This window comes from Saimiri boliviensis, chromosome 16 (genome assembly GCF_048565385.1).
Source record: "Saimiri boliviensis isolate mSaiBol1 chromosome 16, mSaiBol1.pri, whole genome shotgun sequence".
In the NCBI taxonomy this organism is placed as follows: Eukaryota; Metazoa; Chordata; class Mammalia; order Primates; family Cebidae; genus Saimiri; species Saimiri boliviensis.
The window spans coordinates 82039419-82052109 of record NC_133464.1 but is presented as its reverse complement, the minus strand read 5'-3'; the positions used below and the strand labels follow the sequence as shown (position 1 = coordinate 82052109).

At 38.9% G+C, this 12691-nt stretch overlaps 1 protein-coding gene across 6 annotated transcripts in view; it reads left to right on the top strand.

Moving 5' to 3' along the window:
* WASF3 (WASP family member 3) overlaps positions 1–12691 on the top strand; it is a 121443-nt gene that overhangs the window by 90589 nt on the left and 18163 nt on the right. For all 6 annotated transcript variants that reach the window (XM_039473336.2, XM_039473335.2, XM_039473334.2 and 3 more), the window contains 2 exons: positions 8430–8564; positions 10652–10805. In XM_039473336.2, coding sequence (XP_039329270.1) covers positions 8430–8564; positions 10652–10805 — 289 coding nt within the window. The remainder of the gene's footprint in view (positions 1–8429; positions 8565–10651; positions 10806–12691) is intronic.

The following is a 12691-nucleotide window of genomic DNA, read 5'->3' as shown; positions in this document are numbered from 1 at the left end:
AGAAAAAGGTGACATCAAGAAAAGAAGTGAGATCATAATAAATAAATGCAGTTCAAAACGTGTTTTCTAATAAATAGACAGGTATACACACCAAACCCAATACTCATTCCTTATGACTATGACAGCCGTGACTAAAGACCAGGGACCTTTCTAGAGAAGAACCTTCCCGACTACTTAAGACAATCACTGCTGGTTTTGTAAATACAACCAGAGGGTTGATTTATGACCAGAAGGGGTCACAGTAACAAAAGTAAGAAGCCCTTTGCTCATTGGCTTGACTTGCCAGCAGAATTCCACAAAAATCCCTTGTCAACAAAACTTGACAGAGCCCCTGACTCAAGGACTGAGTACAGCCCTCTGGAAGAATGCTCTAAAGATTCTTAGGGGTAGATACTGATGGGGTAGAGCACACGTTCCCGCATCTCCTGCCTAAATCACTGCATTTTCCAAAAAAGGTGAATTCAATAAATCTTAGCCCTTATCTTTTTCTATACAGAAGATAATGTCTAATGATTTTGCCTTTATCATCTATAACCGGATGTGCCCTCACATTTTACTCTATTGTAATTTCTATTAGATTGGTGCAAAAGTATTTAATAAAACTTATAAACACATTTGATGTACCTGCTAGACACAGGCAGGGACAATATCACTTATACATGAACTCTGAGCTAAAATACTACTTTAAAGTGGTCTAACAAGTCTTGAGAAGCCTCTCCTGGATTACATTCCTCAGTAAAACTTATAAAATAAAGCTAACTTTAATTCTTCAAAAGCCTGGTTTTTCTTTTTAGTTCACGGAGGCATGCATCTCAGCCTGATGTACTTGGACATAAGTTCATGTGGCACTAATAAGTCCAGGAGTGGAACTTTTGTCAATAAAGAATGAATAAATTGCATTTACCTCAATGTGGTTCGTAATTCAGAATTAGTTTAGCTGTTAATGGACTTGCCATTGAAAGAGTGAGTAGAATTCAGCTTTTCAAATCATTTGCTGTTTGCAAAACTGAAGACTGTAATTATAACACTTTATTCTTATTCATCAGAAAATATAGCTCCTTCATTTTTTTTCTCTTCAGACACTTGTCAGCTTTCAGCAGCTGGCAAAATATTAATTATGCAAGTCTTTAAATTTTATATCCCTTTATAAATTGAGAACTTCTGAGTGGAAATGTAGTATCAGTTGCATGTTTTTCAAATAGGGTTAGGCATCGGACATAGAGACAAATGTTGCTTGTCCTTTTCTGCTTATACAGACAGCATTGAGCAGAGTATGAGGGGGTGTTCTCAACAATACTTGCTGTGCTTTGAGAACACTGCTGTCACTTTTGCAAGAGGCTGTGGTGTACACTCCCATATTCTTAGTGTATATGTTAATCCCTATTAATTAGTTTTCTGCACAACCAAAGGGGATAGGATGGGAGTTTCTAAAGTTGCACTGGAGTGTGTGTGTATATACAAATTTATTTTAAACTGTGAATGGTCAAATAGAAACACAAAAATTGGTTTCATTTTGTGACTTTGTCAGACATTCAGAAATTAAGAACTGATAGACTTGAATATGAAGCATTTGGAACATGGTGCTTATCTACAAATCACCCAACATTTCCCCAAATGGATTCTATAAAACAGTAGTTTCGAAAGATGTTATTAGGTGTTTCTAGGCTCACTCACTATGAGAACGTGATATGTTAGATGCTTCTCTTTCAGATTGCCAGTGCACATTAGCTTATTAACGACTTTGAGACACCCCAAGGCATAGAAACATGTTTAATCCTTTTAGCCCCTCATTGCCCAGCCTTTCTTGAGCAGGAAGCATTTGTTGGCTTTGTGCTTGTTAACAAGAAACACTGGCATAGATAATGTGTTTTCCATTCAGCTAACAGTTGTTGAGCACTGGCTGAGCACAAGCAGTTCAGATGTGAAAGGCAGAGCTCCAGCTCTCCTAAAGCTTAGGTGAATGGAGGCAAGATTAGAGTTCTCTGACAAGTCCTGTGATCCAGGTCAGCTTAGGGCATTGTGGAGCACAGAGCGGGGCAAATGCTCTTACAGAGCCCGGTCTGCATCCCAAGTTAGCCAGGACGCAGTTCTTGTGTTTTTATTCATTTATTTTGAACTCTTTTCTGAGTACCTTCTATAAGCCAGGCATGCTCTAGACATTGGGGACTGATAGCAGTACACAGAGCTAAAGGGAATCCTTGTCTTTGTGGATCGTCTATCCTAGTGGTGGGAGAGAGACGAGAAACAAGATGAAAACATATGAGTGCATAATTTATTACTTGGTGATTAGTGCTAAGCAGGAACATACAGCAGGGCAGGGGTAAGAGGGGTGTGTGATCACATGTGTGATGAGGTGATGGCATTTAGCTAGGGCTGCTAGGAAGCCTTACTTAGAAGGTGACATTTGGATATAGAGCTAGATTGAGTGAGGGAGGAAACCATGTGAATCTCTGGAGCAGAAGTGATCTGTGCAGAAGGAACTGGAAACACAAAGGCCTGGGGACAAGAGGGATGCTTGGCATGTCTTAGAAACAGTGAGGAAGCCAGGGTAGTTGGAGTGGGACATACGAGAAAGAGGTTAACAGCAGATGAGGCCCAAAGGTGAACGGAGCCAGGTCGTATAGGAGCTTATAAGCGGTCATCTAGCCTTTAGCTTTTATTCTGAGTAAATTGACAAGGCATGGAATGGCTCTGAACACTTGGAGGAGTAACATGATCTGAGGCTGGTTTGGACAAGATGACTGGGGCTGCTCGGTGGAGAGTGAACTGAGCAGGGTTGTGTATGGGGTCAGGGAGCTGAAAGACCAATCTCTTGTCAGTTAGGAAGGTCCAGGCAAGTGGTGATTGTGCCTTGGGACAGGGTAGGATCAGGGCAGGTGGTGCAGAGCAGCCAGACCCAGCATATATTCTGAAAATAGATGTGTACAACAGTTTGCAGGAGAGCCAGTGTGGAGTGTAAGTGAATGAGAGGTGGCAAGGATGACCCTAAAGTCTGTGACTGGAGTAACAGGAAGAATGGAGCTGGCCCTTCCAAGAGGGGAAGACGGGAGAGGAGTAGGCTTATGAGGGGATATCAGGACTCCATTCTGAGCAAGTTACATTTGAGTTATTAGACACCCAGTGATGCTGTCAGTAAGGAGTTTGATACGTGCATCAGGAGTTCAGGAAGAGGTCCATCTGGAAGTAGAAATTTAGGAGTCATCATTTCTAAGTTTCTAAATTTAGAAATTTAGGAGGAAGTCTTTACAGCCATTAGACCGGATGAGACGCCTAAATGAATGTTGATGGAAAAGAGGTTGGAATATTTAACACAGATCCTTTTTTCTGTGTCAGTAGTTTTTAAAAGTGGAGTTTTTGGAAATATTAAAACACTAGATTTAGAAGCAGAAGTAATTAGCTTTTTTTTTTAAGTAGCATAAATAATTTTTTTTTAAATAAGGAAAAGCCCAAGACCTTGAGCCCTGGGCTCCTGTAGAGTTTTGAGTCTGGGAATGGAGGAAGCAGCAGAGGGAGCTGAGGGCCTGCAAGGCGGGAGGGCACTTGCAAGCTCTCAGCGAGCAGGCCTGGCCTGGGTATCACGGTCAACACTGGGCCATGCCACGGAGAGGCTGGGTGGATGAGGCCTAGAACTGGCCCTTGACTTAGCAGAGAGAGATGGTCTGCTGAGTTGGGCCAGCCCTTTCATAGAGTGATAGGGCAAAAACAGGACTGGTGTGGGGTTGGGCAGAATGGGGAAAGGGAAGAGGACAGAGCAGCATGGGGTACTCTGGGGACACTCTGCTGTAGAGGAAAGAGAGAGAGAGAGTGTAGGGTGAGGAGCGGGGGAGAGGGAGGTTTTTTTTCAGTGCAGAATTCTAGATTTTTATGATTTTTATCTCTAGGTTTTAAAAAATTTAATTTTGATAAAATTTACGTAACATTAAATTTACTTTAACCATTTTTAAGTGTACAGTCCAGTAATGTCTTTGTTGCTATAAAGGAATACCTGAGGCTCGGTAATTTATAAAGAAAAGAAGTTTATTTGGCTAATGGTTCTGCAGCATATACAAGAAGCATAGCACCGGCATCTGCTTCTGGTGAGGATTCAGAAAGTTTCCACTCATGGGGGAAGGTGAAGGGTAGCTGTGGGTGCAGAGGTCACATGGAGAGAGAGGATGCAAAGAGCAGGAGGTGCTGCCAGGCTCTTTTTAACAGCCAGCTCTCACAGAAACTAATAGAGCAAGAACGCACCCAGGGAGGGCATTAGTCTATTCATGAGGGATCCACCCCCATGATCCAGACAAATCCCATTACATTCCAGCTCCAACATTGGGGCTCACCTTTCAACATGAGATTTGGAGGCAACCAACATCCGAACTGTAGCAAGTAGTGTTAACCACTGTGTGTACATGGTTGTGCAACAGATCTCCAGAATGTTGTCATCTTGCAGAAATTAAACTCTGCACTCATTAAAGAACTCCCTATTTCCCTCTTCCTCCAACCCCTGGCAACCACCATTCTATTGTCTGTCTCTGTGAATTGGACTACTTTAGATGCCTCAGGTAAGTGGAATCATACAGTATTTGTCTTTTTGTGACTGGCTTACTTTGCTCTGCATAATGTCCTCAAGGTTCATACATATTGTAGCATATGTCAGAATTTCCTTCCTTTTAAAGGCTGAATAATACTCTGTTGTATGTGTATACCATATGTTGTTTATCCATTCATGTGTTGATGGACACTTGGGTTCTTCCACCTCTGGGTCTGCTACCGTGAATAAGGCTTCTGTGAACATAGGTATGCAAGTGTCTCTTCACATCCTTGCTTGCTTTTCTTTGAGGGTATATACCCAAGTAGAGTTGCTGGATCATATGTTTAATTTTTTGGAGAATCACCACACAGACTTCCACAGCAGTAGTACCGTTTTACATTCTCACCAGCAGTGCACAGAGTTCTAATTTCTCCAAATCCTTACCAACACTTTTCCGCATTTTTGTTTTGTTTTTTAAATAGTAGCCATCCTAATGGGTATGAAAGAGAGTGGTGAGAGGAAGTGTCATCATTATTAAAACTGTTAAAATGACTGAAATCGTAGGAGATTAGTAGGAAATGAAGAGGTAGGTAAAACCCTTAGGCTTTGGTCTGCCCCTGTGAGTGCTCAGGAGTGTCAGCTATTACAGTGAGGAAGGGGGTGCCCATGCATGAGGCAGAGGGAGCGGAGCAGCTGTGCAGAAGCACAGATGGAATGTGAGGAAGTAGGATAAGTGTAGGGCTGCAAGTAGTGCATTCTGACTGGAGCACCAAACAAGGGCAGAAATCAGGTGCGGCCAGTTAGAAAGGCTACTATTAAAAAGCCAAAAAATAACAGGTGTTGCAGTGTTGCAGAGAAAAGGGAATGCTTACTTACTGTTGGAGGGAATGTAAATTAGTTCAGCCACTGTGAAAAGCAGTTTGGAGATTTCTCAAAGAACTTAAAACAGAACTACCATTCCACCCAGCAATTCCATTACTGGGCATAGACCCAAAGGAAAATGGATCATTCTACCAAAAAGACACATGCACTCGTATGTTCACCACAGCACTGTCTGCAATAGGAAAGACATGGAATCTACCTGAGTATCTATCAATGGTGTATTGGATAAAGAGAATGTGGTACATCACAGGATACTACATAGCCATAACAAAGAATGCAATCATGTCTTTTGCAACAACATGGATGCAGCTGGAGGTCATTATCCTAAGAGAATTAACACAGGAACAGACAACCAAATACTGCATGTTCTCACTTAAAAGTGGGAGCCAAGCATTGGGTACACATAGACATAAAAAATGGGAACAATAGACCCTGGGGACTGCTGGATGGGGAGAGAGGGAGAGAGCAAGGGCCGACAGTCTCTTGGTTATTATGTTCACTACCTGGGTGATAGGACCATTCATTCCCCAAACTGTAGTGTCACTCAGTAACACACCTGCACATGTACCCTCTCAATCTAAAATAAAAGTTGAAATTACTTTTTAAAAAACTGGGGAAAAAATGAAGTGTGGTGCACAAGGCCTTCTGTGTCATACCAAGGGGCTTATAAGATTTTATCTTGAAATGGTGGGGAGCAGTAAAGAAATTAAGTAGGAATGCCATAGCCAGTTCTTTCAGTTAGATCATTTAGCAGCAATGCGATGCATGAATTTGAGGGTGGGAGGTGAATCTAAAAGCTATTGGTATGATTCAGGAGAGAAATGAGGGTCTGGCGCAAGATGGAAGTGGGTGTAGAAGGGACAAGATTGGTGTTAAGTTACCGGTAGAGAGAGGGAGCTGTCATGGTGACACCATTTCTGGCTTGGGCTTCATTTTGAATAGTGGATGCTTTTCAACATGGGATGCAGGTTTGAGGTAAGGTGAAAAGGAATTATGTTTCAACTTGTACAAGATTTGAGAATCTTAATAGACACCAACATGGGGCTGTTCAGTATTTAATTAGACAACAAGTCTGGAGCTCAGGAAAGAGTTCGTAAAGCAGTAAACAAACATTAATTCTGGATGTCACAGCTGGTTACAGTATTTTAAAATGCATATAGTGTGAGTGAAGGCCTTATTTATTTATTTTTTGCCTTTGTGGAACCATTTTGCATATTATGAGAGAGGGAACTGTCAACAGAATTTTAGGTAAACCCAGAAGACCATGCTATGGATATTGAGCTTTAAGAGAAACAACTTAGTGCTTAGCGGGAAGCTGGAATCTGGGGTTTTCTCTTCTTTTTTGATGGGGGATGGGGTATGTGTTTATTGATATATTCTTATTTTCTAAGAGAAATTCTTCTTGTTAAAACAGTTACTCAGTTAGAATCTATGAAATTATACTAATTTTAAATGCATAAGAATTCATTCCCAGTGTCTGGGTGTAACCATTTAAGCAGTAAAATATTTTAGTCCTTTTCATTAAGTAGATAGGAAATTATTGAGTGTTTCATGGCATGAAATAATTCATGAAGATTGCAGCTAAGGGAGTCCAGGGAGCTATGTGGTAAAAGCAGAGAACTGAAAGTTGGAAAGTTGGAAGACTATATATATATATATATATATATTTTTTTTTTTTTTGCATCTATTTCTGCCACGTACTAGCCATGGGATTTGGACAGATCACCTTTCCGATCCTCAGTTTAGTCAGCCAAAGAATGAAAACATTAACTTCCTGTTTACCTCCCAGGCTCACTTATTCATTGAACAGGTGTGTGCTGGAAGCATGACACAGGGCTAGAGCTAAAACATTGAACAGACGTAGTTCATGGTCTCATAGATTATAGCAAAGAGTACAGAAAGCAGCTGTGAAAGCAATGTATAAAATATAAAACACCACAATAACTTTAAAAGAGTTATTCTTAATTTTAATCAAGTTTTCTTCCTGAGAGGTTCAGGTTCTCTTTCTCATTTTTTTTTTTTTTTTTTTTTTTTTTTTTAGTCTTGCTCTGTTGCCCAGGCTGGAGTGCAGTGGCATGATCTTGGCTCACTGCAACCTCTGCCTCCAAGGTTCAAGCGGTTCTCCTGCCTCAGCCTCCTGAGTAGCTGGGATTACAGGCACATGCCATCACGGCTGGCTAATTTTTGCATTTTTAGTGAAGACAGGGTTTCACCATGTTGGCCAGGCTGGTCTCAAACTCCTGACCTCATGATACACTGACTGAAAATAAAAAGAGTGGTAGCTATCTCCTTCAGAAAAGTTAAGGTGAGATGTGCCCTGCACACTTAGAGTAGGCAGTTATTTAATGTGTCAGGACTTGGAAATTCAGTGTTAAGCAGATAATGATTCTTATCTGGCTTGCTAAATTTTCAGAAATGTTACGTTTTAAGAAAAGTGAGAGTTATATCTAGCACTCAGAGGAATGTAGAAATGAGCCATGCAGAAAAATTTAACTCAGAATTCAAAATCTTCGTTTATAGACAGTGTGAAAGTCAGCACTATATACCTAGATTTCAAAATATTAATTAGAAGAATTTAATGCCGTTGGAAAGTGTTAGGCACAAATAAGATATCTAATGTTTCTGATTGTAAATGAGATAAAATCCCAGATTTAAAAGCCAAAATGATAGTTGAATTATCTTGGGGAATAAAGTGAAAGTTTGGTTCCTGAGATTGTATTTATACTTAAAGCATGAAAAATGAGAACTTAAGGTGCAGTTAGTGGAAAGCAACTTGAGTCATAGCTCATGTAGCAATAAAGATTCTATATTATCTGGGATATTTTAAAATTCTTCAACTCTGAGTCAATTTTACATTTATATGAGTATCTCTAATAAACATCAGAAGTTCTAAAGGCCTTGGACTGTGACACTTTATTTTCATACTTGTTTGCACAAAATCCCACGTGTTGACAGGAGTAAGCACTGATGAGGATGTGTGAGGGCCGCCTCATCAGCTCCCTAACAGATGGCTTTCTCCATTCATTTTCTTCTATAGGCAAACATGCCGAAGACATATTTGGTGAGTTGTTTAATGAGGCTAACAACTTCTACATCAGAGCAAATTCTCTTCAAGACAGAATTGATCGCCTCGCTGTCAAAGTCACCCAGCTGGATTCAACAGTGGAAGAGGGTAGGTAATTGCCTGAAAGCAGTGAGCTAGAAGTGATGTTGACAGGATGGTAGTAATTAATCGCAGTGTAATTACTGCTTTTTCCTTGGGGTGGTATGCTGATATTTCATCTTGTCTTTTCCTAGAAGAATAGTGAGGGAAAACCCTTCAACTTTGGGTTAATTCATGATGAAAAGATTCATATCTTGTCGACCTCCTCTCTATACTCTTAAAAAATATAACAAGTATAGTATTTGTTTTAAATGCTTCAACAAATTAGAAATCCCAGTTTAGGTTACTGATAGTTATTTTTAAAATAGTTTCTTAACTAAAAATTACAGAATCACTCTAGAGATACGGTCCAACTGAGACAGTGTTATACATACCTTGTGTGACACAGGGAAGGTATGAGCACCTGGTGCTTTTGTTAGGATTGATGCCTGTAAAATCTTAGTGATTCTGCTGATGTAAAAACTTTATTAACCTTCTCAGAAATAGCATTTGCTGAAGGCCTTTAGGCTTCAGGTTTTAAAATAATGTTAATATTGACAAGCATTGTATAGTTAACTGATAGTCACTTGATGATAAATACCCTGAAATTGTCAGTTTCAACAAAATTAAAACTAGCAACAATTCCTTTTTTAAAATTTTACTTTCAGTATCTTGAATGAAAGACCCAGATTGAGCTGGAGAAAATATGCTTAAAAGTACAAAATATACCCTTCATATTTGAGAAAAATATTTAGGTTAAAATTTAGTTTTACCTTTAAATAATGGCAGTTAACAATTTCTCTTGTTGCTTTAAAAAGATACTAGCATCTGATTTTTGTCCTATACCTATAGAGTAGTATTGGTAAGAAATAATGCTTTTATTTTTTTAAAAAATCTAGTTATTTGTGGAATTCATTTTTCATTATTTAAAAAAGATACGTTATTTCATGTTCAGTTCTTTTTCAAAGGTCAAAATTTGATTAGTGAATTACAAATATAACAAAAATGTAGAACATTAATTTTAATATCCATTATAGAGACATTCTTACTTTTCCAACAATAACTATTACTTGGTCTGTTCCAATAAGGAATTCTCAACATCTTAAACCAATCATTCACGTTTTAAATTAGTATCACAAGTGATTTTTAATAGCTATTCATCTTTCTTCAACTTTTTATTGGCTATTGCCATTAGAATGCTTATGATAAACCTTACCCTGGAAAAGATTAATCTATAGATTAAATTTTATGAGATTTTATAGTACATGTTATATCTTTAAAATCCTTTTCCAAACAAGATTTCACCTTATTGCTTTCCTTGCCATGGATGTTACCATAGACAAAATACTTGCCTGCAACTTAGGAAGTCTGTATTCCATTTTGGTCTTGCCACTTTTTTTGCTGGAGTTTTTGGAGTTTTAACATTCCTGAATCTCAGCTTCAGTGGTTGAGAAGGTAGATTAATAGCCTAGTTTGTCCACCTCAAAAAGTTTGATGAAAGTCAGATGAATTAATAAATGAAATGTGCTGTATAAGCACAAGAAAGAACTTTACCCAGCCCTGGTTTTCTGAATCCTTAGTGTAATTTTGTATCATCAATTAAGCTACTTAATTTCTGGGGCTAGATGCATGTTGAAAAGCTTTGCCATCTTTCCTAATGTTCATTTCAGAAAAACTTAATGTGTTATTTCCATTTGTGTAATTTTTGCAGAATTATTTCCCACGTGCATTATATTTAAACTAATGTTGTTTGAATGATGTTTTCCTTAGGATATTCAAATCTTTGCATTTACATGCCTGTTACATTCATAACTATATTCCTGTGTGGTTTCTGAGATGTGCTATTTAAATAAAGAATGTTACTCTAATATTAAATTTTGTGAAATAATTAGATTACTACAAAAAAAAACATAATTTAACCTCATTTCATAGTGATAGCTGTTATCTATGAAAGGGAAGGAATTCACTTGCTATTTAAGCATGGTTTTAAATGGACAATAAAAAATATTATTTGCTTGTTCTAGGAGGTGTTTTTGATTGTGAGTCAAATGGTACTTATTTCTAAACAGTTAAAAATATTTCTATATAACTCAACTTGGGGGATTTTCTCTAAATAGTCTCACTACAGGATATCAACATGAAAAAAGCTTTCAAAAGTTCTACAGTCCAAGACCAGCAGGTGGTTTCAAAGAACAGCATTCCGAATCCTGTTGCTGATATTTACAACCAGAGTGATAAGCCACCACCTCTGAACATCTTGACCCCGTACAGGTATAGCTTCTTGTGTGCCAGAGCCTTTCCTAAGAGATGAGGGGAGAGCTGGGCAGAACTGGGAGCAAACTGATGCATTGCTTGGGACTGTCCTTGATGGCTCATCTGGGTTAAGATTCAGAATTGCTTCAAACTTTGAAAACAGTAATTGCATTGAAGGTACTCATTGGTACATAATTATTAAAGTTTTAGTTTTTCAACATATTGATACGTTTAACAATAGAAATGTGAGCTCTGATTTTAGCTTTTAGATATAGCTCCCTTAAGTAGAAGTGAGTACATTATTGTATAACAGTATTGTGTGTGGTTATGTTGTTGTTCTTTAGATTCAAAGTCAGTTTGAAAGTAACTGCATAATTCGTTTATAATGCAGCAAAATACCTGTCTCAACACTGCAGAGACATTCACTATTTAATTCAGAAAAAATGTATTCTGTAGTGGTAGGGGTTTTGAAGGGTGAAAATCAACAAATTAACCTTCTGTTACTGGAAAATCGTAGGTAGGACACATTATCAGGACCAGACTTCCAAGGAAAATATATTAGTGCAAAACATAATATGAAGACACCAACTAAAAACGCTTTTTCTAAACACCCCTCCTGCCTTCTCCCAGCTCAGCACTTTCTTCCCATACTTGCTGTCACTTCCTGTCTTATGTCCCTCTTTCATACACTGTCTCTCAATCCCTTGTGGTATGTCCTGTCCTCAGCTCACTGCAACCTCTGCCTCCCAGGTTCAAGCGATTCTCCTCCCTCAGTCTCCCAAGTAGTTGAGATTATAGGCATGTGCCACCAAGCCTGGCTAATTTTTTATTTTTAGTAGAGACTGGGTTTCAACGTGTTGGTCAGGCTGGTCAAGCTGGTCTGAAACTCCTGACCTCAGGTGATCTACCCTCCTTGGCCTCCCAAAGTGCGGGGATTACAGGCCTGGGCCACTATGCCCCAGCCTAAGTGACTGAAAAATTAAGTGTTTAGAAGCTGTGGGAAACAACAGATGCTGGAGAGGGTGTAGCGAAATAGGAACACTTTTACACTGTTGGTGGGAGTGTATAATTAGTTCAGCCATTGTGGAAGACAGTGTGGCGATTCCTCAAGGATCTAGAACTAGAAATACCATTTGACCCACCAATCCTGTTACTGGGTATATGCCCAAAGGATTATAAATCATTCTACTAAAAAGACACATGCACATGTATGGTCATTGCAGCACTGTTCACAATAGGAAAAACTTGGAACCTAAATGTCCATCAGTGATAGACTGGCTAAAGAAAATGTGGCGTATATACACCATGGAATACTATGCAGCCATAAAAAGGATGAGTTCATGTCCTTTGCAGGGACATGGATGAAGCTAGAAACCATCATTCTCAGCAGACTAACAGAAGAACACAAAACCAAACACCGCATGTTCTCACTCATAAAGGGGAGTTGAACAATGAGAACCTATGGGCACAGGGAGGGGAACATCACACACCAGAGCCTTTTGGGGAATGGGGGGCAGGGGGAGGGATAGCATTAGGAGAAATACCTAGTGTAGATGATGGGTCGATGGATGCAGTAAACCACCATAGCACATGTATACCTGTGTAACAAACCTGCACATTCTATACATGTATCCCAGGACTTAAAGTATAATAATAATTTTTTAAAAGAACATATCTGTTTATATTCTTGTCAAGATTAACATTTGCTTACTTGAGTCCCTACTTTCACTAAGGTACTGGCTCCATTTTTTAGAAAAGAAATGTACATCGTATACATCTTAAATGTTGCAGCTTTTTCTAGACCTCTGCCTATATGCAAGGCCTTGGTATCTTAGGGAAACAAATTTTCTTTCTCATAATGTTATTAATAAAATCTGTATTATACAGGATGCCTGTCAATTAGG